Source organism: Aythya ferina (genome assembly GCF_964211825.1).
Source record: "Aythya ferina genome assembly, chromosome: 2".
Taxonomy (NCBI): domain Eukaryota; kingdom Metazoa; phylum Chordata; class Aves; order Anseriformes; family Anatidae; genus Aythya; species Aythya ferina.
Window position 1 is genome coordinate 19,690,375 of NC_140297.1, and position 23,868 is coordinate 19,714,242.

General features: G+C 40.7%; 2 protein-coding genes across 12 annotated transcripts in view; one reads left to right on the plus strand and one right to left on the minus strand.

The window, feature by feature from the left end:
- The window catches only part of DNAJC1 (DnaJ heat shock protein family (Hsp40) member C1), a 97,859-nt gene extending 93,599 nt beyond the window's left edge, over window positions 1-4,260 (plus strand). The window contains exons 10-12 of the mRNA XM_084511951.1: window positions 1,919-1,967; window positions 2,507-2,991; window positions 4,046-4,260. Of these exons, the coding sequence (XP_084368077.1) occupies window positions 1,919-1,967; window positions 2,507-2,991; window positions 4,046-4,114 (603 nt within the window). The 3' untranslated portion in view covers window positions 4,115-4,260. The remainder of the gene's footprint in view (window positions 1-1,918; window positions 1,968-2,506; window positions 2,992-4,045) is intronic.
- A 240-nt stretch (window positions 4,261-4,500) lies between these two features.
- The window catches only part of MLLT10 (MLLT10 histone lysine methyltransferase DOT1L cofactor), a 123,151-nt gene continuing 103,783 nt past the window's right edge, over window positions 4,501-23,868 (minus strand). For 8 of the 11 annotated variants that reach the window (XM_084511937.1, XM_084511935.1, XM_084511931.1 and 5 more), the window contains 7 exons: window positions 22,247-22,401; window positions 20,247-20,435; window positions 19,733-19,821; window positions 19,246-19,607; window positions 13,250-13,352; window positions 12,293-12,505; window positions 4,501-10,340 (listed from right to left, as the gene is read on the minus strand). In XM_084511937.1, the coding sequence (XP_084368063.1) occupies window positions 10,272-10,340; window positions 12,293-12,505; window positions 13,250-13,352; window positions 19,246-19,607; window positions 19,733-19,821; window positions 20,247-20,435; window positions 22,247-22,401 (1,180 nt within the window). In that variant the 3' untranslated portion in view covers window positions 4,501-10,271. Of the gene's footprint in view, window positions 10,341-12,292; window positions 12,506-13,249; window positions 13,408-19,245; window positions 19,608-19,732; window positions 19,822-20,246; window positions 20,436-22,246; window positions 22,402-23,868 lie in introns of those variants that run through there. The other 3 variants (XM_084511936.1, XM_084511934.1, XR_014690585.1) reach the window with 2 other exon arrangements.

Below are 23,868 nucleotides of genomic sequence, written 5' to 3' on the forward strand. Positions count from 1 at the left end.
TGTGAACAGGTATCGTAATGCCCTCAGAAGAGAAAGTGTAATAAATGGAGTAACTGACTACAAATGCTAAATCTGGGTTTACCAAGTTCCTAGTGCTGAAGGCATCCAAGAAAAGATAACCTAAGATAAGACTGTTACTTCTGCTTACATGTAGGGGGGAATGTGAAATGCCATTAGGATCTAGGCATAAATCTAAGTCCTTCACTGTTGTAGGAGGCGGCCATTTCAGGTTCTAATTCAATTAGATGTAACATGCAGCAAAATTTATGTCTGGTATGGGCTACCTGTATTGACCTAATTTGGGAACATCCATCTTGTAAAGGAAACGTGAGTACAGGATATTGATTCGCACCACTTCCAACGCAGTTTATGCTGCACGTGTAGGCCCAGTGTCAAAGATGAAGCGATAATTGCCAACCTCCTAAAATGACGGTGGCTCAACATAGAGAAAACAGAAGGGTGGTATAGGAATTGCTTGCCGTTTATTCTGCTCTGTTCAGCTTGTGGGTCTCTTCTTGTCTCTTCTCCTCACTTTTCCCTTTTGAGTAGCTTGGAAATCTTTGAAAGAAGTACTTCAAAAGTAGAACAGTGGTTTAGGAACAGCTTTCTGGAGTCCGTGAACATAGACGATGCCTTGTCATACTCACAACGAATCCACTGCGTCATTGCAGGAAGCTCAGCAGGATCAGCAACTTGACTGTGTGACAAGTTCTCCTCGTTCTTTTCAAAATAATTTATTATCATCTAGTTTAGATTACGATAATTTCTATTTAAGAGCTGCATAGCAGGTCTCAGCTTAGGATCCATTCTGTTCAGCAGTCAAGGATGCATTCCTCTCTGTTTACTCTTTTATAGTATTGGGCCTACAGAGATGCTCTGCTAGTAATGGGACTTAAACATTTTGATTTGAATGAATTTAGACTCTTAAGCTTTTCAAGGAAGGTGATTTCCATTAGTGGTTTACCTCTGACAAGGGGGATCCATCCTGTTTTTTCTAAATCAGGACCATGTAGTTCACAGACAGAACTGTAAGTGCTGGTTAACATTTCCTGTTCACCTCAGCGTTCTACGTTTTTTCTCCTTGAATGATTAAAATTTTGCCATACTGTGACAGTAGGAACTGGACCTTTTATGCCAGCTGTCTACCTCTGGATGAAGGCTTTGGTTAATGGGAGCTGGGATTTTTTTGCCCACGGAGGTCTCATTTAAATCTAATCATCCCAGAAAATGAGGTTTAATTTGTGGGGAAAATAGACCACTTTGCCTTGTTAAGTGTCGCTGTCATTTCATTAAAGAGGTCCCGCACTTGTCTGTCCTTAAAGCAAAGTCTCACAGTTTCATGGGCAGAAATGTGGTGGGAGGAACCACGCAGACTTAGACGAGAAGCAGAAGATACTCATGTACTAGACTTTTTTCCTGAGTGACCATGATATAAGAGGTATCTTTGTGTATCTTTGGCAGTCAGACTATCGCACGGTATGTATTTTTGGGACTGAATGCCTGTCCATTAGCATGCTTCAGCATCTAGACCTATGTGGGTTATTTTGTTCTTCCGTTCAGTGTTGAGAAACTAATACCTAGAAGACAACTTGTTTCCTTTTCCCCCTATCCTCGTAGCAATTTCAGGTTAGAGATAAAGGGCTTACCAGTGAAAGAAGAAATTTGAGTATTAGCTGCAATAATGTGTTATGGTGATAGAAGTGTATAGCATTGCTTACATTTATTTCAACAAGATAAGAATAGATATAACGAGGTAAGAATTGTTTTAAAGGACAAAGTTATTAATTGCCAATTTGGGATCCATTTGTGAAAAACACCATCCAAACATTAGCCTTGCAGTATTTAATGTATGCTCACTATGAAATCTTCAAAAGCACAAATAATGTGATTTTTATTAGTCTTTTTTTCTTTCCTGCAGGTTACCATGAAAGCCAAGCAACTGAAGGATTCTGTTACATATACACCAGGTGTGTACCTCTAGATCCTCACTGATGCTTACAACAATAATGTTGATCCTCACTGATGCTTCCAACACTGCAGTTAGATAATTGCTATGCAGATGAGTGCATTTTGTAACTTCCAGGTACACCTTGTCACTTTGCAGCCAGGCTTTTGCAGCCTTGCCTTACTCTGAGCAACAAAGAGAACCCACGGGTGTTCTGAGGGAATGTTTCCTTTTTAAGCCACCTCTTCCCAGCCTTTCTTAGCCAGTTTGTTGTGGGTTTTGTTCATTTGTTTATGCTGTTCTGTTTGTTTATATCCATGTGGTAATTTATTAGTCACTTCACATATACCAGCTAAGCTATAATTGGCAAAGTCCATTGCTTTCTATTATATTGCTTTTATTACAACAAAAACCTTGATTTCAGGATAGACGTAAGGAATTGAGCTCTTAATCCATAAGAGCTTCATCTGCTGTCTGCACAATTTCGGGTCCCTTCTATCTGGCAGTTCCCTCTTGGTGGTGGTTTATTTGTTTAGACGTGTAATATCGGTACCTCAACAGGTGTCATCAGGCTCTCCGAGCTTAAAACCTTGGCCCAGAATTCCAAGAACATCAAAGTCAACGTGAATTTACCAGACCACATAATCACCCAGAGAGAAAGAGAGGAGGAAGAGGAGGAGGCGGAGGAAGGGAACTTCAGTCATATCCCGGAGCAGACAGACAGCCAAACGGATCTCAAGGAGACCGCTGCGAGCGAAACCAGGTATCGCAAACGAAAACTTGTCAAAGCTCCTGAAACGGGTCTGACAGCAACGAAAGAGGTACCAGAAGAGAAGGGCAGAGGAAGACGCCAGAAAGATTTTGATAACGCAGAGCAAGAGGAAGAGAGTGATGATGAGAGCAGAAAAAGGGAGAAAAGCCGTGCCTTAGAAGACTTGTGGACTCAAAATCAACAGAAACTTCTCGAAATGGCCTTGCAGCAGTATCCAAAGGGAACAACAGATCGTTGGGATAAAATAGCAAAGTGTGTTCCTGGAAAAAGCAAGGTACAGTCAGTGTTGTTTGAATTGTAGTGTAAATCAAGAGGAAAATGATTGTCTACCAGTTTATGATTACCCTAAGAACTGAAGGTCCACGCAGGAAAGCGAGGTCTTTACTTAACTTGTAACTACCAGGCAGGACGTGTTTGACCTAAAGATCATTACTGTCATGGTTGCTTTCATAAAGATATTTTCATTTAAATCACTTTGTTTACTATATTACAGAAAATGTTGAAGTAGCTCCTGTTCCATTTAAAAGACCTTCCTCTCCTCTGCCTTTCAGATCTTCAGTTGCAGAACAAACTAGATTTTAAAACAAATTTTGATTCAAAGTTAGTAACCAAATGTCAGTGACCTGCTTTGTTTACACTTTTACAATACCCTTCTCAACCCACCTCAATGAACAAACAAAACAAGTAACCCAGCTGCAAGTGTTAAATGCTCAGTAACCTATCTAATATTCTCTTTGTAAGTACAACCTTCTTAAAATAGCATTTGCTGTCATTGGTATAGCTGGTCTGTGGTAGATTCCGTAATAGTTGTGCTAGCTTAGTCTGCTTGCTTCAGTCATGGTAGCTGCAGAAAATCCTTATTTTATTTGTGCCAAAAACAGGGTGAGAGAGCAGGAAATACAGGCTCCAAGTAGTTCTCTGGCTATGAAGCTGATGTGGCTGTCAGTAGGTGCTGTTAGAGTGAGCGTAAAGGCTCATCTTTACCTGCGGTGCGGCTCATGCCCGAGTACCTGTTCTGGAATAGGCAGCACAATGCAACTGCTCAACAATTGCTTTTACAGCCATTGTCAAGAAACACTGAACAAATGTTTTCTTGGCTTTGTGTGCTCTTTGAAGAGAGAAATTACCTGCTAAGAAAGGTAAACAAAGTTCATTTATCGAATCCACTTTTCAGGAGATGTATGTTCTTCTGAAATTCATCGCATGACTAACTTTGGGGGAGAAAAAAAAAAACACAGAACAGCTCTCTTATAACGAGGTAGCATGTATAGAGGTAAAGCAATACTAAAATACCAAATTTTAATTAATACTTTTGTTTTTCCTTTCAGGAGGAGTGTATAGCAAGATACAAACTGCTTGTGGAACTGGTACAAAAGAAAAAAATGGCTAAAAACTGAACGTTCAGAGCAGAAGAGATTTAGGTTGTCTTTGTCAAAATGGGGTTTTAAAACTCATATGCAGGAAACTGCATTTTTGTACCTCAGTATTTCTATATGTCATGTGCCTTAGTAAAACAAAATATCAATAAATCTGCCATCATCTAGTTTGTGTGTTGAAGAATGAAGGTGTATTTTTGTGCAGGAGAGCTGCTTGTGCACATACGTGAGAATGTCTTAAAAATCTGTGGATCTTAAGGAAAACTCCCAGCGATAACTGCATACTGGAACGGGTAGGTTTACAGTTAAAAACATACAGAATATGAGGAATTTCAAGTGGTGCTTTGAAAGACAGAATTGATCTGAAAATGTTAAGCAAGCATGAGAATAATGGAATTCTGCACTCAAGGGTTTTTGTGTTTTAATTTTTTCCAGCTATAAATACAAGACAAGATGCTTATAAAGCATGTCTGCTGCTACATAAAATGTCCCTTCTCCTATTTAGAAATAGGAGTATTTCTAGTCTTAACTTCCCTGTACGTGTACATGCACTTGCTATATAATTTCTCTTCTCTAAACCTGCAGCCTCATACACAGCGATTTTCAGTAGTGCTGTTATTTGGTAAAGTTGAAATGAGTAAGAAGGTTAAAGGTCTTTAAGATATTTAAAGCATAATCTTCATGACCAGTTTTTAAGTACAGAATTGCACTTAAAAGCCAACGTTATTATGCTAAGATTTCTTATATCTTGTTTTTCATATATGCTGGATTCAATAGAGTTTGATTTCATATTTGAAGAGTGGGTAATAAGAGTTATTGTTCATTATTTGCAATATTATTTTTCATATTTCTGGAAAAGTTATACAAAGCTTAAAGTGCTGAATAATGGGTACTTAATGGGCTGTAAACAGTATCAATAAATCAGAGCAGTGATTATTGTCTTTTGCAAAAAACATTTAAAGACTTGCTTTTTTAAAAAACAAAAACAAGATTTACCACCCAGATTCTGATTTAATAGTAGGATTTTAATAAGCTTTTGAACCTCAATTGAAAATTAAAATGAAAAATCAGAATACCACGTATTTGGAAAACTCAAAATTGGAAGGCTCAAACGCAGAGCTTGATGGCCCAGAAATCGGTTAATTTTCTGAGATTTATTCTGAAGATTTCTTCCAGTAATTACTTGCCAATTGTGTTGCTTTTGTCACATCAGCATTTCACAAAATTTGATCCCATTTCCATAAAACTTCAAGGGACAACGATTTAGGGAAGATGAGAGGGTTCTGTAGTGGTTCTTTACCAAGTGGAACATACTGATTTGTTCGGTCTTGTTAAAAACACTAATCTTAGGCTGTCAAAAAAAAAGAAAATATAGAAGGCTTACTAGACACGGTAATGCATTTAAATTTCTTTGTGAAACAAAACGTAAATGTTTACTACATAGGAAAACAAACATTTAGTAGGTGTACTAAAATCTGTGTGCTAATTGATCAAGCAGTAGTTGTGTGCTACTAGGGCTCCTATGAAAGGAGTCTTTGCTGAAATCAAGTGATGTATTTTCAAAAGCAATCAGGAAAGCTTAACTTTAAAGTCATCCAGTCACTGTAAGCTGACTGTAGCAAGGTAATTGAAATGGCTACGAAGAAAAGCCTGCTAAAGTGGTTAGGTGAATCGGTGAAAATTAACTTGGCAGCACTGACAAGGATGAGGTAGGACCGGAGGTGTATTGTTCATGAAAAAAATTAGCCAGGTAATTGAAATGTTTCTGCTGTGAGTAGCAAGGCTGTGAACAGCCTTCTACAACCAGGTGGCAACCAGAAGTATAATGAACGGGAAGAGGGAGCTCCAGCCTCTGGGTACTTGTAACAGGAGGGGCTGGGCTTGGGGTGGCCACTGAAATGGAAAAACTCAGCCCCGTGCTGCTTAGCTGCACTGAGTTTACACAATTTTACTGCAAAACCATCTTCTTACAAGTTACTTCTTTCAAATTAGAATCCAAATTTGGAATAACCCAGGCCTCAGGGTAAGAACATTGTCTTCTTCAAAACAGCTCAAGTGCTGTAACAGTAGCTGGCAAGTAACTGGTGAGGTAATAGCTCTTCCAAGAACAGGATCCGTGGTAGATTTGTAATCCACTCACATTAAGCTGGCAATGCCCTGCAGGTTCAAAGCAAGTAACAGAATACAGCCTGTGAGGGAAAAAAAAAAGTCATCTTTCCTTTGTACTCACTGAGTATTTACTAGAAGACTTCACCTGGAATGGAGTGCCCAGCGTTATACAGCACACTGCAGGGAAGGTGTAGACCAAGCAGAAGAAAAAGGAAAAAAAACAACAACAAAAAAAAACAAAAGAGAACCCAGCACAATCCAGGGGCTACAAACCAGAGTTGCCAGGAAGCACAGAAGGTGGTGGTGGTGTATGCTGCACACTAGAGAGAGATAAATCTGCAACTGTGGAGAAAGGAGCTTCTGTCATCTCCTTGATGCACTCAATACAAAAACGTTCCACGGTTGTGGCTCTGAAGAGTCCAAGTGGGCTTAGTTAAGGCAGAGAATGGGGAACAAATAAGGACTTTGACTGCATTTATCATTGGAAATCTTTAAAAACCACTTAAGAGCTTTGCTTATGATTTGCCTGTGTTAGTACTGCGTGTTTGGCACAAATCACATGCTGCATGCCCCGCACCTTCAGCTCCTCCTAGCCCTAGAAGCTCCAAGCAGAGGCCCCAAGGAGGAGCGCCACGTACAGGTAAGAAGCGCTGTCTCCTTTTTAGTTTGTAAGGCCAGGCAAACCAAGCTGCTTGATGCAGCGCTGTGCCTGACCAATGCAGGTTATCTGACAGCAAAGCCTTAAGGCTGCACAATGATTGTGCAGGCCATTAGGGCACCCTGCTCCGGTTGCATGCCTGAAGCAGCAGAGGCACACACGATCTTGGTGACGTTGTTCTGTGTGTGACTGCTGAAATGTGGTGCTGGGCCTGCCTGGATGGAGGCAGTGGGCTGGAAGAGCCAACCTACCTGAAGCACAGGCCCAGGGAGGTGCAGGAGCAGCAGCAAGCTGGCTGCTCCCATGGCACTGAATCTGGAGCAGTTCCTGCTGCATTTTGAGGGGTGTCAGTAACCTGGGCCTCGGCTGACAGGGACCTGCATCAAGGCTTGTGCTGCTTTGGCAGCAGAGACATTCCACAGGGACGGCAGCCTCAGCGCCTGCTGAACTGGTGCCAAGTCAGCCACAGAGCAGGATCTTTGATGTCGGGATCTGCAAAATCATTGAAACAAGGTTGGTTTTGACTGCATCTGGCCCTCATGTGAACTTGGCTTTGATGTGGTCTCTTTCTTTAAAGACCAGCGAATTGGAGTTTTGTTTAGATGTCAGAACTGTCCTTTTCATTACTTCCCTGCTGTTGATTGTTGGTCCGTCAGGAATAGGAGCACCGTACAACAGCCATCGCTATCTCAGGCTGCTGGCACCAAGCTCTGACAAATGAAGATGGTAAGAAGGTCCCGAGGCTGGCAGTCTCACCGGTCCTTCCAACTCTGGCCCCTTCTTGCTTCTCTACATCTTACCAGGAACCAGGTAACTTGGAGAAGAGGAATGGGCAACGAAAAGCAAGGCTTACCCCTTCCACTGGTTTGGTATTTGTTTACGCAGTAGGAGGGGGGAATTAGTGATGGCCCTGGCTCTGGCAAAGGATGTTTCACATCTCCCTATCGTTAATTCTGAGCTTGCTCATTTATCAGTCTTTCCAGACTTCAGTTTTCCCCTTCAGAAACAGAACAAATATTTGATCCTTAGAACTTGAGCAAAGGAGATGACGTACAAATGCCACAGGCCTGTAGCAGCACCACCTTGCTGCTTGTTCCAAAGCTGTTCTCAGCCCACAGCCTGCACCTGACTAGCAAGGAATGAAGTCACGAAGGCAGCACCAAGCATCCCTCGTCTGCCAAAAGCTGCGCTATCACAAAGCTCAGACTCAGTGACAGTAAGGGAAGGGTTGCGTTTCCTCCTTGCCATCTGGCAAATAAAAGACCAGCAGCTTTGTTGGTGTTCACCACCACCTTCATGGACAGCAAGCAAAATTCCTGAAGAAAAATGAACTAATTTTACAGAAATACAGTACAAAAATCACAACAAAACCCAAAGATCTTGATCATGTCAGCATAGGCACCACCATAGATGAAGAACATGTCCCATCTCCACAGAGCTCTCATCAAGTTATTTGAATATGAGTTTGGGGCATTACTAAGTACCACAGCTCACTGCTCCTGCAATCTCACAGAAACTGCTCCTGAAAGCATGAAAAAGAAACCTCTGACACCAGACCACAGCATGGGACTGCAACTGGACATCCAAGTCCAGGAAGCACAGATGTCTCAGGACAGTGTTACAGCTGCATCAGTGTCTCCTGAAAGCACAAACTAAGGATGAAAAACATCTTTTAAAAAGTTATTGTAATGAAGCTTAGCAGTCACGTGCAATTAAAATCCTGCTCGTTGTATAATGTTAACAAATGCTCAGGTTTTCTACAAGACTCACGTTCACACAAGCCATATGCAACTATAAACATTATTAAAGTTTATTAACAAAAGCTTTGTACATATCTTTTCATACACTTGGAATTTTACATCTAGGCAAAATAACAGCACATTTCCATCTTACCTTTTGTACAAATTGTTACAGAATATTCACCAGTGGGTTGAGAAGGTAAAATAAACCACTGGTTTCCTTTTGTAAAGTATCTACAAAAGTGATTTGTGACATTTTTAAAAAATTCCCCAGAACATATAAAAATAAATTATTTTTACTTTTTCAATTAAATCTACTAATTAGAAATATTACAAATCAAAATATCAATGTTTTCTTATGAATTCTTCACAATACAAAACAGATTCACAAAACTTTATTTACAGAAATGAGGTAAGAACTGTGCAATGTTCAACTAAGAAACATATTGCAGAATTAACATGTTCTTCCAAATAAGTACACAGTGGAGGTCTAATTACAGCTGGGTCTTTTCCTCTAATATTTCCCACCGTACTATTGATTAGTGGTCATTACCCCAATTTAATTTACTTCACCGTACTGCATAGAGTCACGCCAGGAAATCAGCTGCTGTTGGTGGAAGTGCCCTAACACGAGTTCACCCGTCTCAACCACTGCTAAATCCTAGTGGGAAATATCAACTCACTTTTTTGGTAGTTTCTTAGTGAAAAGCGACCCAGGTAACAATCTGCCTGAGCTCTCTACAGTGGTATAAACACTTCTAGTAAAGGCAGAACAACAAGGCTGCTGGTGCAACACTGAATATTCCTGCTGCTAACAAGGACACGTCTAGTGCATGATCAGCTGTTTGCAGCCATTTCAACAAAACAGAGGTAGCAACAGGCACTTGGTTTAGGCCAAACACTGCACATACTTCTTCCAGTGTGGCCTTCTCATCTGGTAAGAAAAAAAAACTTTCTCACTGGAACCAAACCAGTTCCTTTAAAAACCTCAGAACTCTAAAACCTACACCAAAATTAACAAACTTTGGATTCCATACTGTAATTCTTAAACTCTTAATCAGGAAAAACTCCTCCTATATAACAATCGGGATTTAAAGGAATAAAAAGTTCAGAAGTAGATTCCCTTATGAGTCAGATTTCAAAATGTGTGTGTGTAAAAACAAACAAGTAGCAAGTCCAGACTGCCATCACAAGCATAGTCTAAAAGGATTGCAACTGCAGCAGAGGTTCAGACTGGCTAGGTTTGGGTTTTGCTTCATTTTTTGTTTTTTTGATGTTCTTTTTTCTTTTTGTTTTTTGAAACTACTGCTCTGAAATCGATGTAATGCCTAACTGCGAACAGTTTACCAGCCTTTATGAGATTAGTACTGAAAAGTCAAGTATGTGTTTCTCCGTGGTTGAATTTGTACTTAGTACCATCAAATTGACAAAATAACTATAGTTTGCAGAATTTTATCTACTTCACAGTCTGAAACATGAAAAAGTACATCCACTTTAGTGCAACAAGAAAGCAAATCAAAGCCTACCAAAAATATCCTTTTGAAAATTATTAACCTTTTCCTGTGCAGTAAGAGTTCCTTGTTGCATTTCTTCACATCTGCAGAAAGGAAAACTGCAGTTTGCAGCCAGATGAAGTGCTATAACAGCAGGACATGCAGTTCTCAAGTATCACTCAAATGTCAACTCTTCTCTGACGCAACTGGTCCAGTTTTATCACTGAGCCTCTGTGTAAGAGAAAATACTTCTAAAAATCAGATTATAAAATACAGAGGTAAATACAATCAAATTCATGCAGATAACAAAGCCGAGATGGATGTTACACAAAGCAGATGAGGTAAATTGAATAGAGCTATCTAAATAATAAGCAATTTACTTTTGCATTGTAAAGAATAATCAAATATCATAGAATAAAGACGGGAAAGGACAGAACAGTTAAAGGAGCAGTACCACCTCTGAAGGACCTCAGACTAAGTCCCTCCCAGCTGCCGTAACAAAACATGAACTGCTTGTACCTTCCCTTCTAACAGGCCTTTCTGTTCCTGGCTGCTGCTCTGCCCTTGGATCCCACATGATGGTCAAGAATAATACAAGGTGACGTTTGCTAAGTTTTACTCCCTGGAGAGGGGTAAAATCTGTCCTTTGCCAACAGAATAGAAATACAGTTCCCATTTTGTCCCTGTCACTGATATGTTTCTTTCATAAATTGTGACAAAGCTGCTATTTCCTGCAAGTACTGAACAGAACCGAGCCTCACTTCATTCACTGAGCTTCAGAAATGCTCGAAAACCCTGTTCCAATTCAAAGTGAGGTTAAAACATTCAAAACTTTTGCTAATCAAGAATTAGTTAAAAATTATTTTTGGATTAAAATAATTCAACAATCCAATGCAAACTCAGCTATAACCTTAAAAAGAAAGCAATTTTAAAAAATAATTATTTCTAAGGGTTTTATATTTGGGAGATGTTCTGAGATTTCCTTGAATTGTTTACAGGTAACTGTTACAAAAATACTAAATACAGTTGTAACATCATATTTGTAAAACGACTGCTGCCTGGTCATGTTCTCTAAAGCCAGTAATAGCCATTTCAAAAAACTCAAAGCAAGCACATCACGTATAAAACAGATTGTTCCAATGTACATAAAAAAGTAGATGGTCTCAATCCCATTCCCTATTAATTTTCAGAAAACGAAGGGGAGATAATTTTAAGCATAACAGAACAAATCGCTTGCATTTCTAAAAGGAGACGAAGCACTGAGCAAACTCCTGATACAGCCTTTGTGCTCTTCTATTTGGTGACCAGCAAAGAACATGGTCTTGCTGCAGTACTGCAGTGTGCAGCATGGTTTCCATCACAGTAATGGACCAAGCTGGAAAGTGACAACTACCACACACACAAAAAGTAAATGCTCACATTTCTGAGCAGAAAGGAGCTGTTTCTAGGAAAACTGTCTTGAAAATTCATCACATTATCTTCTGTGTTTCACCTATCTTAATTGCATGACCCTGAGAGAATGAAGTCTATTCTCCGACTCCTTGAGGAGCAATGAAGAATTTGCCTCTTGGGGGTGGAGGTTACAGGGCACTGTTTAAGAAAAATGGAACATCTTTGCTGGAAAAACATCTTTTTAGTCTGTCCAGGAAAGGTTTCATTAGTATAACAGGCGCAGGAGGAGTTGCTCAGTCTCCTAGTGTACAGCCTCGTCTCCCCATGCCAGAACCAAGACACCCACAGCCATTCTCTTAATGCCTATTTCATCATCCAAGCAACGGGCTCCTCATCTCTCAGGTTATGAACCAACCTCTGCAGCTACCTGAGGCCTGCTGAGGTGAAGCTCTTGAAGTAAGGTGGTGAGACAAATGACTGACAACATGGGAGACACAAAGCTGGGGAATAAGGTGGGGTGAGAAGGGCTATGCGCATGGTTTTACAAGAGGAAGACAGGAATCACTGGACGAGTCCTGATCCAGGGAAGCAGGAGCATGCAGCAAAGAGGCTGGGTATAAGTGACCGCAAGTTAGTCACTTATACAATGAGTTGTGAACCTCATTAAATGTGGACCAAGGCTTCAAATATAGAAAGAAAAGAAAAAATTCCACCATCCTTGAGTTGTAAATACATGCACGTAACATGCTTATTGTTCAGTTACCTCACGGAGCTACTTCCTTGAAAACGAGGTGAGAAATATACTTACTGTCACCTTCTGAGCCGCGTTATCTCCATGGATTGTAAGGAATGGGTTGGTAGAAGCTGCATTTAGTGGTGACGCCTGGGTGCCTGAAAGTAAGTTGTTGATGGGTATCTGTGCTCCTCCAGTAATCTGCAGTTGCTGTACTTCGGACTGGTGGTGGTGTTGGTGGTGGTGCTGCTGCTGCACTAACTGATACAAAAGGGCCTGATGTTGTTCCTGCAGTAATAAGATGGGCCGGGGGGGAAATAATCAAGGGTTAGTTACAGAATAATAGCTGCTCCCTGGGTTCTTGCTTATCCAGATCTTCAGCCAGTGCAACCCTTAACCTAATCCCAGCTAATTTAGGTTACACTAACGAAGCTCCACAAGTCTGTGGGAAAGGGAAGGAAGTGCCTATAAAACTTCCCAAAATCAGTAGCTCATGTTCAGCAAAGCCTGCTGGCTCCTCCCAGGTCTCTATCAAAAGAAGCCTCTCTGAGAATATCAAACCATGTTTCTACCACAGCACTAAAGCTACACAACTGGCAGTACGAATAGTTAAACCAGTTACCTATGGCATACACAAATACTGAAAGGCAGAGTGAAGACAGCTCACAAGATATTTCCAAAAATCTTTTGTGGTAGAGTCCCAGTGGTATCAGGAATTTGTTTAGGATATTGCTAGAGCCTGAATATGGCTCCAGACTCTACTGCCCACAGCTAATGCTTAGAGAGACAAGCCACCAACTCCACAAGGGATGAAATGGGACTGAAGGCATTAAGCAGCAATTCTGACAGCAATACACGCAGATGCAGCCCATGACTGTCATCCAAAAAGGCTGAAGCAACCGCCAAACTGAATGATTTTCAAAAGCTGTAACATAAATTAAACACATTTCTGGTATTTGCATTAGGCTGGAGAATCTATCCATGCCTAAGACTATACCAGACGAATAAGTGAATTATAACTGGAAGACTTACCGACGTGAGCTGCTGGGTACTCAGTAACTGCTGGAATTGCTGGTGCTGCTGATGGAGGAGAAGTTGTCTCTGTTGGTCAGGAAGCAATCCTAGTCCCGAGGCACTGTGGGGTGTGACAGGTAATACTGCAGTTTACATGGAAGTACGAGAACTTTTTACTTCAGCATTCCATTGAAACAAAAAAAAAAATTATGTAAACGGAGAGTTCCTGTTCAGTATTTTGATCGCATATCATCAAATATTAAAATTTGTCAACTGGCATTTTTGATCCACAGCTAGACATTACCACTGTCATCCCAGTTTAGATTTCACGTAATCTAAAGCACAGCCTTTCTATGGAAGCCCCTACCAGCCTTTAATACTACTTACATGTCTGTTACCAAACCTGGTACGCCTGCTACTGGAACTGTATTTGCTTCTCAGCTGAACAGACACAATCTCACCACTCATATTCATGTGTAATACTGGAGCAAGGACCACGGTCCTACCCCAGTTCTTAGACCTACTCTCATCAACTCAAATCCCTCAAGTTGCTTCTCAGTCTCTCTTTTTTAGATGCAGTTTTCAGCGTCTTCTAAAAACGCCACCCACCACAGGGCAAGCTGTGCCAGCAACCTGATGAGCACCCCGAATTACGAAGCACTGGCTGCTCTGTGCAGCATGCAGATTCTTACCCCCATCACCATTTTGCCACGAGAACTTCACCACGTGAGCTGATCTGACTGCTCTGAGCGTGCTGCAGTGGACAGCACTCCCAGCCCTACCCGGAGGTAATGCTCCCATAATGGAAGAGGACAGAAATGAGTATGTGCTGACTCCTCAATTACTGCAAATGACAGCCTGACAGATTAAGTTAGAAATGTGGCAATTGAAGTTCATATGCTAGTCTTGATGGCTTTAAAACACACGCAGACAGAGCAGTTATCCTGCTCCTTCTCCTGTTTCTGTTGCTGAGGCAGAGACAGAGCAGGCAGCTGGGCAGGGCAATGTCTTGAACTACATTAAAAGTGTAAGAGCCAACTCGTGCCAGCATGTAGGAGTCTCCACTCAGCAGTTACTGCCCTGGTGCAGAACTGCAAGCCAAGCAATTGTTCCTCAAGCCTGGGGTTACACCAGTTTGGCTGAAGTGAATGCACAGGAGTTTCAGTTAGGGTAAATCTGGCTCTATTCTACTTAAAGGATCCTCATATGAGCACACGCTCATCAAATTCATCATCTTCCGAATCTTTCTCTTACTATGTACCTACAAAACAGTTCATAAAGCTGTGTGCACGTGTGTGCTTGGTTTGTTTGGATTTTAAAGGCACACACCAAGTTCACCAGCAGTTCCTCTGCCCTGGTTTCCTTCCAACTCTGATCTTCGGTTACATTCAGATCTATCACTACTGCCTACACCTTGTCTGTTATTTAGCAAACAATTCAGCCTTGAAGCAGCTCAGCTGATGCTGTCACAGACAGGAGGCTGGCTACAACTTCGCTCCCAGCCCCACTTTCTGTGCCCACACAAGCCTTTCTGCAGCTCTTTACGAAACGGGGCAGGGAACCGATCCAGCTGACAACTGCTCTGTGAATAAAGGGTTTCTTCAGCTGTGCCAGCTCACTGCGATACCAACAGCACACTCAAGGATGGTTCTGGAACAGAATCAGGATGGTGGCGGGATTTATTCTTTTGGTAGCATTGTTAGCTTTTATTAGTTTAAAACACCCAGCAAATTACTAGGTGCAGTTTTGCAATAGGTTTAAGCTAATATAAGCTTATCCCGCTGTTGAAAGGTTAAGTATTTCCCTTTCGGCTGTGCATTTTTGTCCCCTCCCCTTGCCCTAGCTCTTGCACAATGAGCTGCATCTCACGGGAACCAAGCTGAAACCAAAGCCAGCACAAAAAACGCCAGAAGATTGTCCATTAATGCAGAGGAGGCTATTGTACGAAGGCACCAGCACTGGCAGCAGCATGGAGCTGTGTGCAGGATGACCACCAGGACTCCTAGTTGCAAGCAGTAGGAAGGAATTAAATCAAATCAGCCAGGTTACCATCAGCAGCTCTTCAGGGCACAGTATTTCCCTTGTCTTCCTACAGCATCCATCACGCTGCTCCACGTGGACACTTACTTGGTATCACCCAGCCAGTGTGACAACACCCATAGCATGGCCATTCTCTATCGCTGGGACAGGGCAGGTGACAAACCAACTGCTTCATATCTCACTGCATGGCTCCAGAGCCAGGGAAACACGTGCTGGGCTACACTTACTCCTATCATCTGCTTCACACCATTCGCTTCCTCCCATGTCTGGCACTCTCCTGGTTCTCCAAGCTCTCGTGCAACGTGCTCTTTTGCCCAAGCCAATAAATCAATTCTCCTAACCCTGTCCTGTGCAAACCCTTTTGCCTCTGGTTAATCTCGCTGTATTCTTTGGCTTTTTTCTTACGTGCATTTTTAGAAACTGCGTAATCAGAAGGACACCTGATATTCAAGGCGCCGACACAGCAGGGATTTAAGGTGACATAACGGGGTGTCCACTGCGCGATCCGTTTAATCCCCAATAATTCCAGCTATGTTTGTTTGGTTGTTGATGAGCACTGAGATGACATTTCACCCATCCAAAGAAACTCCCACATTTCCATCCTGAGCTATGACATGAAAAGCAAGGCCTGACATCACATACGAGTAACTCAGAACTGTTTGCTCTACATGTGGCTCTTTCAAACAATTTTCAATTATTTGAAATTCTTTCAGTCAGCTTTAAATAAATGTAGCTTTTTTTTTTTTTTGTAAAAACTGCAAAAAATAAGCATGCTCAACTTGACTAATACTATTACTTCCTTTTTCTCTTTTAGCTCACTTATTGTGTGTTTTTCTGTACTGGAATGAATCTTCTCCACTGTGTTGTTTTTTTTTTTCACTTATTAAAATCTCATTATCTCTTTTTTCCTACATCATGTTTCACCTTTGCCCTTATTTTTTCTGTTGCTGTTTTCCCCACTCTGTTTTCCTCTCCTGCTCTACAAAGGCACTTGAAGGAAAATACCCACAGCCAGCAGCTGAGATGCACCTAGAAACAAAGGCAAACTGTAGAAGACACAACCCTGCGGCTCCTGAGCCTGCTGAAAAAGGCAGCTCACTGGATTTCACCACGGACCTTCCTCTAAATCAGACCAGTTTGGCATGTAAATTTAATCCTTTTTAGCTTCTCAGTAAAAGGTACAATTGGTCTGAACCTCTCCATCCTGCAGCCTTCTCCAGTTGCTAGACTGTGGAAGAAACAATCCTATCTTCTCCCTTCAATCACTTGATCTCCTTGTTGCTCTGAAGGTAGGACGCAATCTGCATTAAACTTTCCCTCCCTGCCCCCCCAAAAGACCTCGTATTTTTCTCTACTGAATGAAGGCAGGCTTTTACCTAGCATTTGAAACTTTCCCAAAGAAGAGCGTGCAAAACCAGTGTTTTCTTGCTTCCCCATGTCCCACGGTTAACAGAGAGCTCATGGGAACAAGGACTATACCCAACAGTTGTATACACCACTTTTCAGGTATCAATAAATAACCCAGCTACTTTTCACATCAAACAGGACAGATTCTGAAACTGGGGAAGTTACTATCAACAGCAACTTACAGGAGTATCTGGGAGGCCTTTTCATTATAAAACAATATTAAAAAAAAAGTTAAAAAGTGGAGCTGGGTTCTCGCATGACTTGCCATCATCTTGGGAACAGTGATTTAACCCAGCTCCAACCTGGTTCACTACCACGTCATCTAACCAGGGTCGGAGAGCTGCTACCAGGGCAGCAGCAAAGCTCCACGCCTGCCCGTGCTTTTCACAAGCTCACCCTCCCACTGACGCAGTTCAAAGAGTAGTGATAGCCAGAGGAATTTAACACTACAGGAACAGCCAGCTACTTGCCACTGAGTCAGCGCTGACCTCGAGGGTGACAGGAACAAACGGCGTACCCTGGAGTTTCAGAAACAATGATCCCAGCCAATGGAAAAGACTTTCATATTTTTTTCCCCAATTTTCTTTATCCAAAATCAAACCAGAGTCTCTGCACAACATAGCTTTTTTTTTTTGTTGTAACAACAGGTGAATTTTGTTTTGTTTGAAAGTTTTTTCACAAGAATTTTTTCGATGGAAAAAACGGGGATAAGGAACGTATGTACCACTACTAAAATCCAATTAGCACCAATTTGTGAGTAACGGGGAAACATCTCAAAAGGAAGGGGGCCCAGAAAAAAAAAAGGGGGGGGGGGACAAGAGCTCAGAAAAAGTAGAAAACTGTGTAAAAACCACAATAAAAATAATGTTATTAAGGGAGCAATGCAGATTGAGATCATGCAAGATAAGGAAATGGAAATTCTGACAGTTATAAGCCATCTCAAGCTTTTTGTAGGAGAGAACAGGAAAATGCCAGGAATACTCTAGAGTCTGATCTAAGCTAGAATGAGAGCTAACCAGCAGTACACGAGTTTCCATACTCTGCATGAACTGGAGTAGTCTATTTCTAGGCTACACACTCAAGAGTGACAGCAATTAAGATTGATATCAAAGAGAAACAACAGATCTTCTGCACTACAGAGAAGCAGAAGTAAATAATCTGTGGATTAACAAAAAAGAATAAGAAAAGAACAGCATGGCCAGTGATACCTTGGCATGACCAGAAATGGGGAATTATTGTACAACCTGTCAATATAACTGATTTTGTCTAGTTTTTCTCACTACAAACAACTCCTCAGATTTTGGGGGAGAGTAAATCAAAATTCTTGTGTTCTCTGCAGACCTCTGCTACACAAGAAAAGAGAATATCTTCTTGTTAAGGAAATGTCTTTTGTTTAACCTATGAAATGTTACATTCATATACAAGCTAAGAAAAACAATCTGCTCAGTAAAAATATCCTAGCACATGAAAACAAACCAGGACACATTTGAAAGTATCAGGTTTGTGAGCCTAACAAAGCAGTACCAGTGATACTGTACAGGAACATTCAGATAGTGCCAATTAACAGTGAGGGGAAAAAATGGAAGAAAGCTACAAAACCAGGGATCCCTTCCATCACATGCCAATCACATATGCATTTTTGTTGGGTAATCCAGCATAATCTCCAAAAATAGACTCAAAGACAAGCAGTCCACTCCCTGTTTGCAGGCATTTCTTTCTACACAGAAAAGTGGTTGTTCTTCCTAAGTGCAGGGCAATACGAGAGGGTAGGGGGAAGGGAAGTGGGAGTTATCCTTGGAGTTATCAGGAGTTAAGTGAATTAGTTATCCCTGGCTCTGCTCTATCCCAAAATACTTCCAGACCAAGCAGTTCAAACCCCTCCTGGAACGCAGCTGTCTCCTTTTGTTACCCATTTACCTTGTATCTCAAGCAGCAGCAGCAGTTTAGGCTACTTAGGATACCTGGTTTTGGGGAAAGGGTTGTTGTACTCAAACATGGATCTTTTTATGCACTTAAAAACCTTTAGGAATATGACTTCAAAAAATAGTTTTCTTGCTTTGGAGTCAGATGCAGAGAACTGAAAACACCACACAGCTGCATCACTACTCTTGTTAGTTATGCCTATTACCTCTTTAACTACATGACCGTATACTGTTCCCCTTCTGCTTCCCCTCCACCCCCACAACTGCAACAAATGGTAGCTTTTCCAGTGCTGCTTTAATCCTGGAAGAACAATTGGCAGGACAAAGAATATTGTTTTCTGAACTAAAAAAAGATCTGAAGCACATTTGCATAATTACATTTGTTTTGGAATGTGACTCGATTAAAAAAAAACAAGAATAAATGGATACAAACTACGATTCACAAAAGCTAAACAGAAAACCTTTCTTCTTTAACCTTCATGCTTCCATTAAATGCTGTTATTGTCTTTCACAGATCAGGAGCAGAACCTAGTTTGACAATTAAAGGCTAAGGCAGAAAATGTACCATTTGAATAAGGCAGCTAAAAATACAGCTAAACCGAAGACAGACACTATCGAGAAAAACATAAATCAGCAAATTCTTACCTGTTATTTAACGTAGTTGGCAGAGGATGCGTTGCATTGGGTGGCACGGTTGCATGAGTGAGAGGAGAAGGGTTCTGTGATATTGTTGCCGGGGTCTGAATTACCCCATTTAAAGCCCCTACAATTCCATTGATTGCCAGCTGGCTGGCTGGCAGTGCTCCAATTATTCCACCCACACCAGGCACTGCAGGAATGGTGGAGGTTACAGTCTGCATACCACTAGCTAGTGCCCCCACTGTCACACCATTGACCTGTTGAACTCCTGTGACTCCTGAGCCTTGCTGAGCTGGACTCTGCCCAGCAGGTGGTGGAGTGGAAAGGGCTGATGAACTGCTGGTGCTTTGTCCGCTGGAGGTTATCTCCTGGTGTAAAAACAAACAACAAAACCCCCTCAGCTGCATAAAGTTTCGCATAGCAGCAAAATACAACGGCTATGATGAGTTAACTTGTAACAAGTTTAAGTTTAGAAGGAACAAATAAATATTACCTGATTTAATACAGGAAGAGAATTGTCTGGTAAAAAACTGTTTCCCAGATGAGGGCTTTTACTGCTGTTCAAGGAATCGGTGCTAGGTGCTAAAGCAATTAGTTCAAAAAACAGTGATTAAATTTCTGCAACATGTAAGAAGATTCAGAGCAATTATTTTAAAATAATGTCAAAGGTAAACATACAAAATGTAAAGTCAACCGTAGAATCACTGCTGAATAGTAAAATATTAACTAAATGATTAGTGAATCAATAGATTCAAACAGATGTCCTCCAGACTGAAGAAAAAACCCACACTGAAACAAGTAGTAACGGTTTATACAAGTCTTCCACTAGATTTTAAACATTAGAGGTTTGGGGTTTTGTGGGTTTGTTTGTTTGTTTGTTTTAATCCCCACAAAAATATTTATTCTGATAATATAGGTACATGCATCTCCCACTGATGGCATTTGTAGATGAAACGGGTATTTCATATAAATCATTCAAATTTCTTCCACACTTTCACACTATTTACCTGCTTGCACTGGAAAGGCATGTACTTGATGAGAAGGGCTAGGATTTGAAGTTATTGTTGGAAAGGGCACTGAAAGCTGTGCATTGAGTAGCTGGAGCCGTTCCTTTTTAGCAGTCAGGTTCTTTATCTGTTCTTCTAATCTCCTATTTTCAACCTGAAGTTGGTGTAATGATTTAAGCATTCCTAAAACTAAGATAAAAATGCATGTTATCTTTTACAACCAGATTCAAAGTTTTACTCTTTTGTTTAAAAAAAAAATCATTCAACGACACCATTGTTGCTAAATTTAAATAAAATAAGTAACACCTTGACTTTAATTTATATATTATAAATCAAGACTAGCAAATGCATTTATATGTGAAAATAAAAACAAAAACATTAATGGGATAATGTCTCATCATCAGGGGTGACAGTCATTTTAAGAAAAATTGAGTACATGATAACTCGCTCCAAAAAGCTGAACACAAGAACAGTATTATTTTAGCAGCACAGGTTGGCAGCGTAGCTGGGAAAAACCTATTAGAAATTTTAAACATCATGAAAACAGAAAGGGTTTGATACGTATGCATTCAACTAACAGTACATCCAACTAACAACTTCATGTAAAAATAAACAAAAGCTTGTAAAAAGAGCATTATTCGGTTTTAATCTCCTGCAGAAGGAATCCCAAAGTTACACAATGGCAGAATTTCACCCATTGTTAAGTTACCAGGACACACCTTGCTGGGAGCACTCTCATTTGCTGTGAGCGTCGATCTACAAATCACCCAGCAGGGAGCACTGTGTGAGCACTGCAGTTACCACCCTCTTCCCCCCCCTCGGCCCCCAGAAAAAGGGCATCATCTTCTGTCCTAACGTGATTTTCTTTACCGAGCTCAGTTTTTTCAAACTCCGACTTTGTTTCAGAACTTGGATTTCCCAACTAGTGCTAGAGTGTGACTGTAAAGCCACAGGGATAGCCTTTTTTTTTTTTTTTTAAATTCTAAATTGTATTTGTTTAACATGACCTCTGGGCCTACTACAGACATAAGTCTACTGGTATAGGCACATCTGGTCATTTCCCAAGGATTTAGCTTTTATCCCTCCTCTTCAAGAACATACAAAGGAACCCTCAGTGAGCCCAAATGAGATGCAATAAGACTTAGCTAAACCTGTCCTCCAGCTATCATGTTTAAAGGATTATCCCTGCATGAATTTCCTGACAATTAGCATTTTTGTCAGGATACCATTCATAAAAACACCAACTAGATACCACTTTACACTACCAAAAAGAATAACACGTTCAATAAAATATAACACAAAACCCAAGCTGGTATTAATTTTCTTTTAAATGTATTCAATCATTTCCTTAGACACTGCTATTTTCTGGAGTACAGAGATGTAAGTGATCTACTCATCAGTTCCACATTTAGCGTACTCGGTCTTGGACTATTCCATCCTATTAAATGTCACTTGAAAAAAAATGATTTGCTTACTTTGAGAATTTCATGATAAACACAGAACTTAATAAAGATACAAAAGCCTACTAGGACGCTTGCCTGACATTTATAAATACATGTATTTTGAAACAGCAACAGAAGTAGGCAGTTAAGATTTTAAAAATGAAAAAGTCACTGTACCAATAAAGCAAACTGAGCAACTGGGTTTTACTCATGCACAGTTTGTGAAAGTTGTGCAGATTTGCAGCAGGGGATCTAAGAGTATGGAATTTAAGAGTCCAGAACTTGTTTTCAAGCTCTGCAGTTGACCAGCTGGATCTACAAGTCACTTCCTCTTGCATGACACAATTTCCCCATCCATAAAAATTTAGATAGAAAACTCTTCTGTAATCTACTGAAGCCAACTGCCACACTAAGAACTAGGTTGCAAAGCAACACCACAGTTATAATTCTTTTCACAACAGAAAATAAGCCTTTAAAAAAATCTTGGACAACACCTGAGCGGCAATTAAGAGCAACACAGGTAACAAAACAGTGCCAGAACAGAACGCAAGTACTTACTGTCACTAGGGGTGCCTTGTTCGAGTAAAAACTGCTGTCCTTCACTCCATTGCCTCTCCAGAAGCTGTTCTATGCTGGCTGCTACTGGGGGCAAGTTTTCCCCGCAGTTGTTCCCTGATTGATCATAGCGAATCTGCAAGCTGCTTACAGGGGATCTGTTGAAAATATTGCAATGTATTGTTTAAAAGAAAATGATTTAAGGAAATGTATTAGCAAAAACCTGCTGAGTTTTTTCTTACCTTGTATCTGCCCTTAGCATCTACACACCTCAAAGACTAAGCTAGCTCATCAAAATCAGCCAGAACTCCTGGCTCTCAGTACTAAGGCTTGGATTTAAATAATAATGATATAATATTTCATAGCATGAGAATTTATACCAGGAAAACACATAACTTCTTGCGTACAGACTAGCACAGAATAGCACTTCCACACAGAAAGGTCATATAAATGCGCTGCCTAACTTGTTCTAAAAAAAAAAATAACGTAAAAACAGATTTTTGAAGGACTACAGGAAAATATTATTTCATAAGGAACACAATGGAAGCTGTCCTCTGCTTGTCCTGCGCACACTTCAAGTACATTTTTTCTTTTTTGCTTACAATCACACATAGTTTAAAGAATAATCCCTTTGCAACATGCCTCTTCTTGTCCAGGAGAAAATCAAATATTCAGCATACAGCCACTATAAGATAACCTCAAATCCTACAAAAAGTCTTCTTTTTCATTGCATAGGGCAAAATCTAACCTGTGAGCTGACCCTCAGTGTATTTCTGTAATTCTGGCCTCCTGTGCGCATACCCCTCATACAGAATCAACACCAAGGCCCACTAAAAGTTGTTGGGTTTTCTTATTTGTTTGTTTTTAAACTCGAGTGAGCTGAAATCCAGGTTCTTAAGTATCTGCTATTACTGTAGTAATAAATATTTGCCCCAACAGAGGATCACAGCTGTACTGCTCAACACAGCGCAAACTTACCAACAAGACCACCGCGGTCCCAGTACAGGCCAACACAGAGCACTCAGGAAATCAGTGTGTTAATTATGATTAGTGTAATAAGCGGTGGTCACAGCACATTAGCTACCTAATGACTGTCAAGCATTGTGTAGGCACCAGAGCAAAGTGATTTTTATGAGAAAAGGTTTTAAGTAGGTGACTTAAGAGCTCTGTAGGTATTTGTAAATATTCCTCTTTTGCATACAGGATGAAAGAGAAGCAACACTTGTTAAAAGAAGTCTGATGAATGGGTAACCAAGGCAGTGCTTTTTGACAAGAGATGACAACTCCACAGCATTTAACAGGTCAGCACAGACACGAAAAACACAGCCTTAAAACTAGTTGTTTACATGACATGCTGAAGTGATAAGAATGGAAGTTTATGCAGAAACATTCTGAACAGATGTACTACACTCTGCACAAACAACCGATTCAAATTAAACAAACAAGCAAAAAGCATACACACACACACACCAGCAACTTCTCTGCATGCACTTTTACAGGCACGTAACACTGCCCTAACAGATTATTCCACGTGAAGCAAAAATCAACAACAAAAAAAGACAAAAAGTCTTGTTGGGCTTAGGACCGTTTCCTGTCGACTTCATAAAAGCATAAAATAAAGCAAC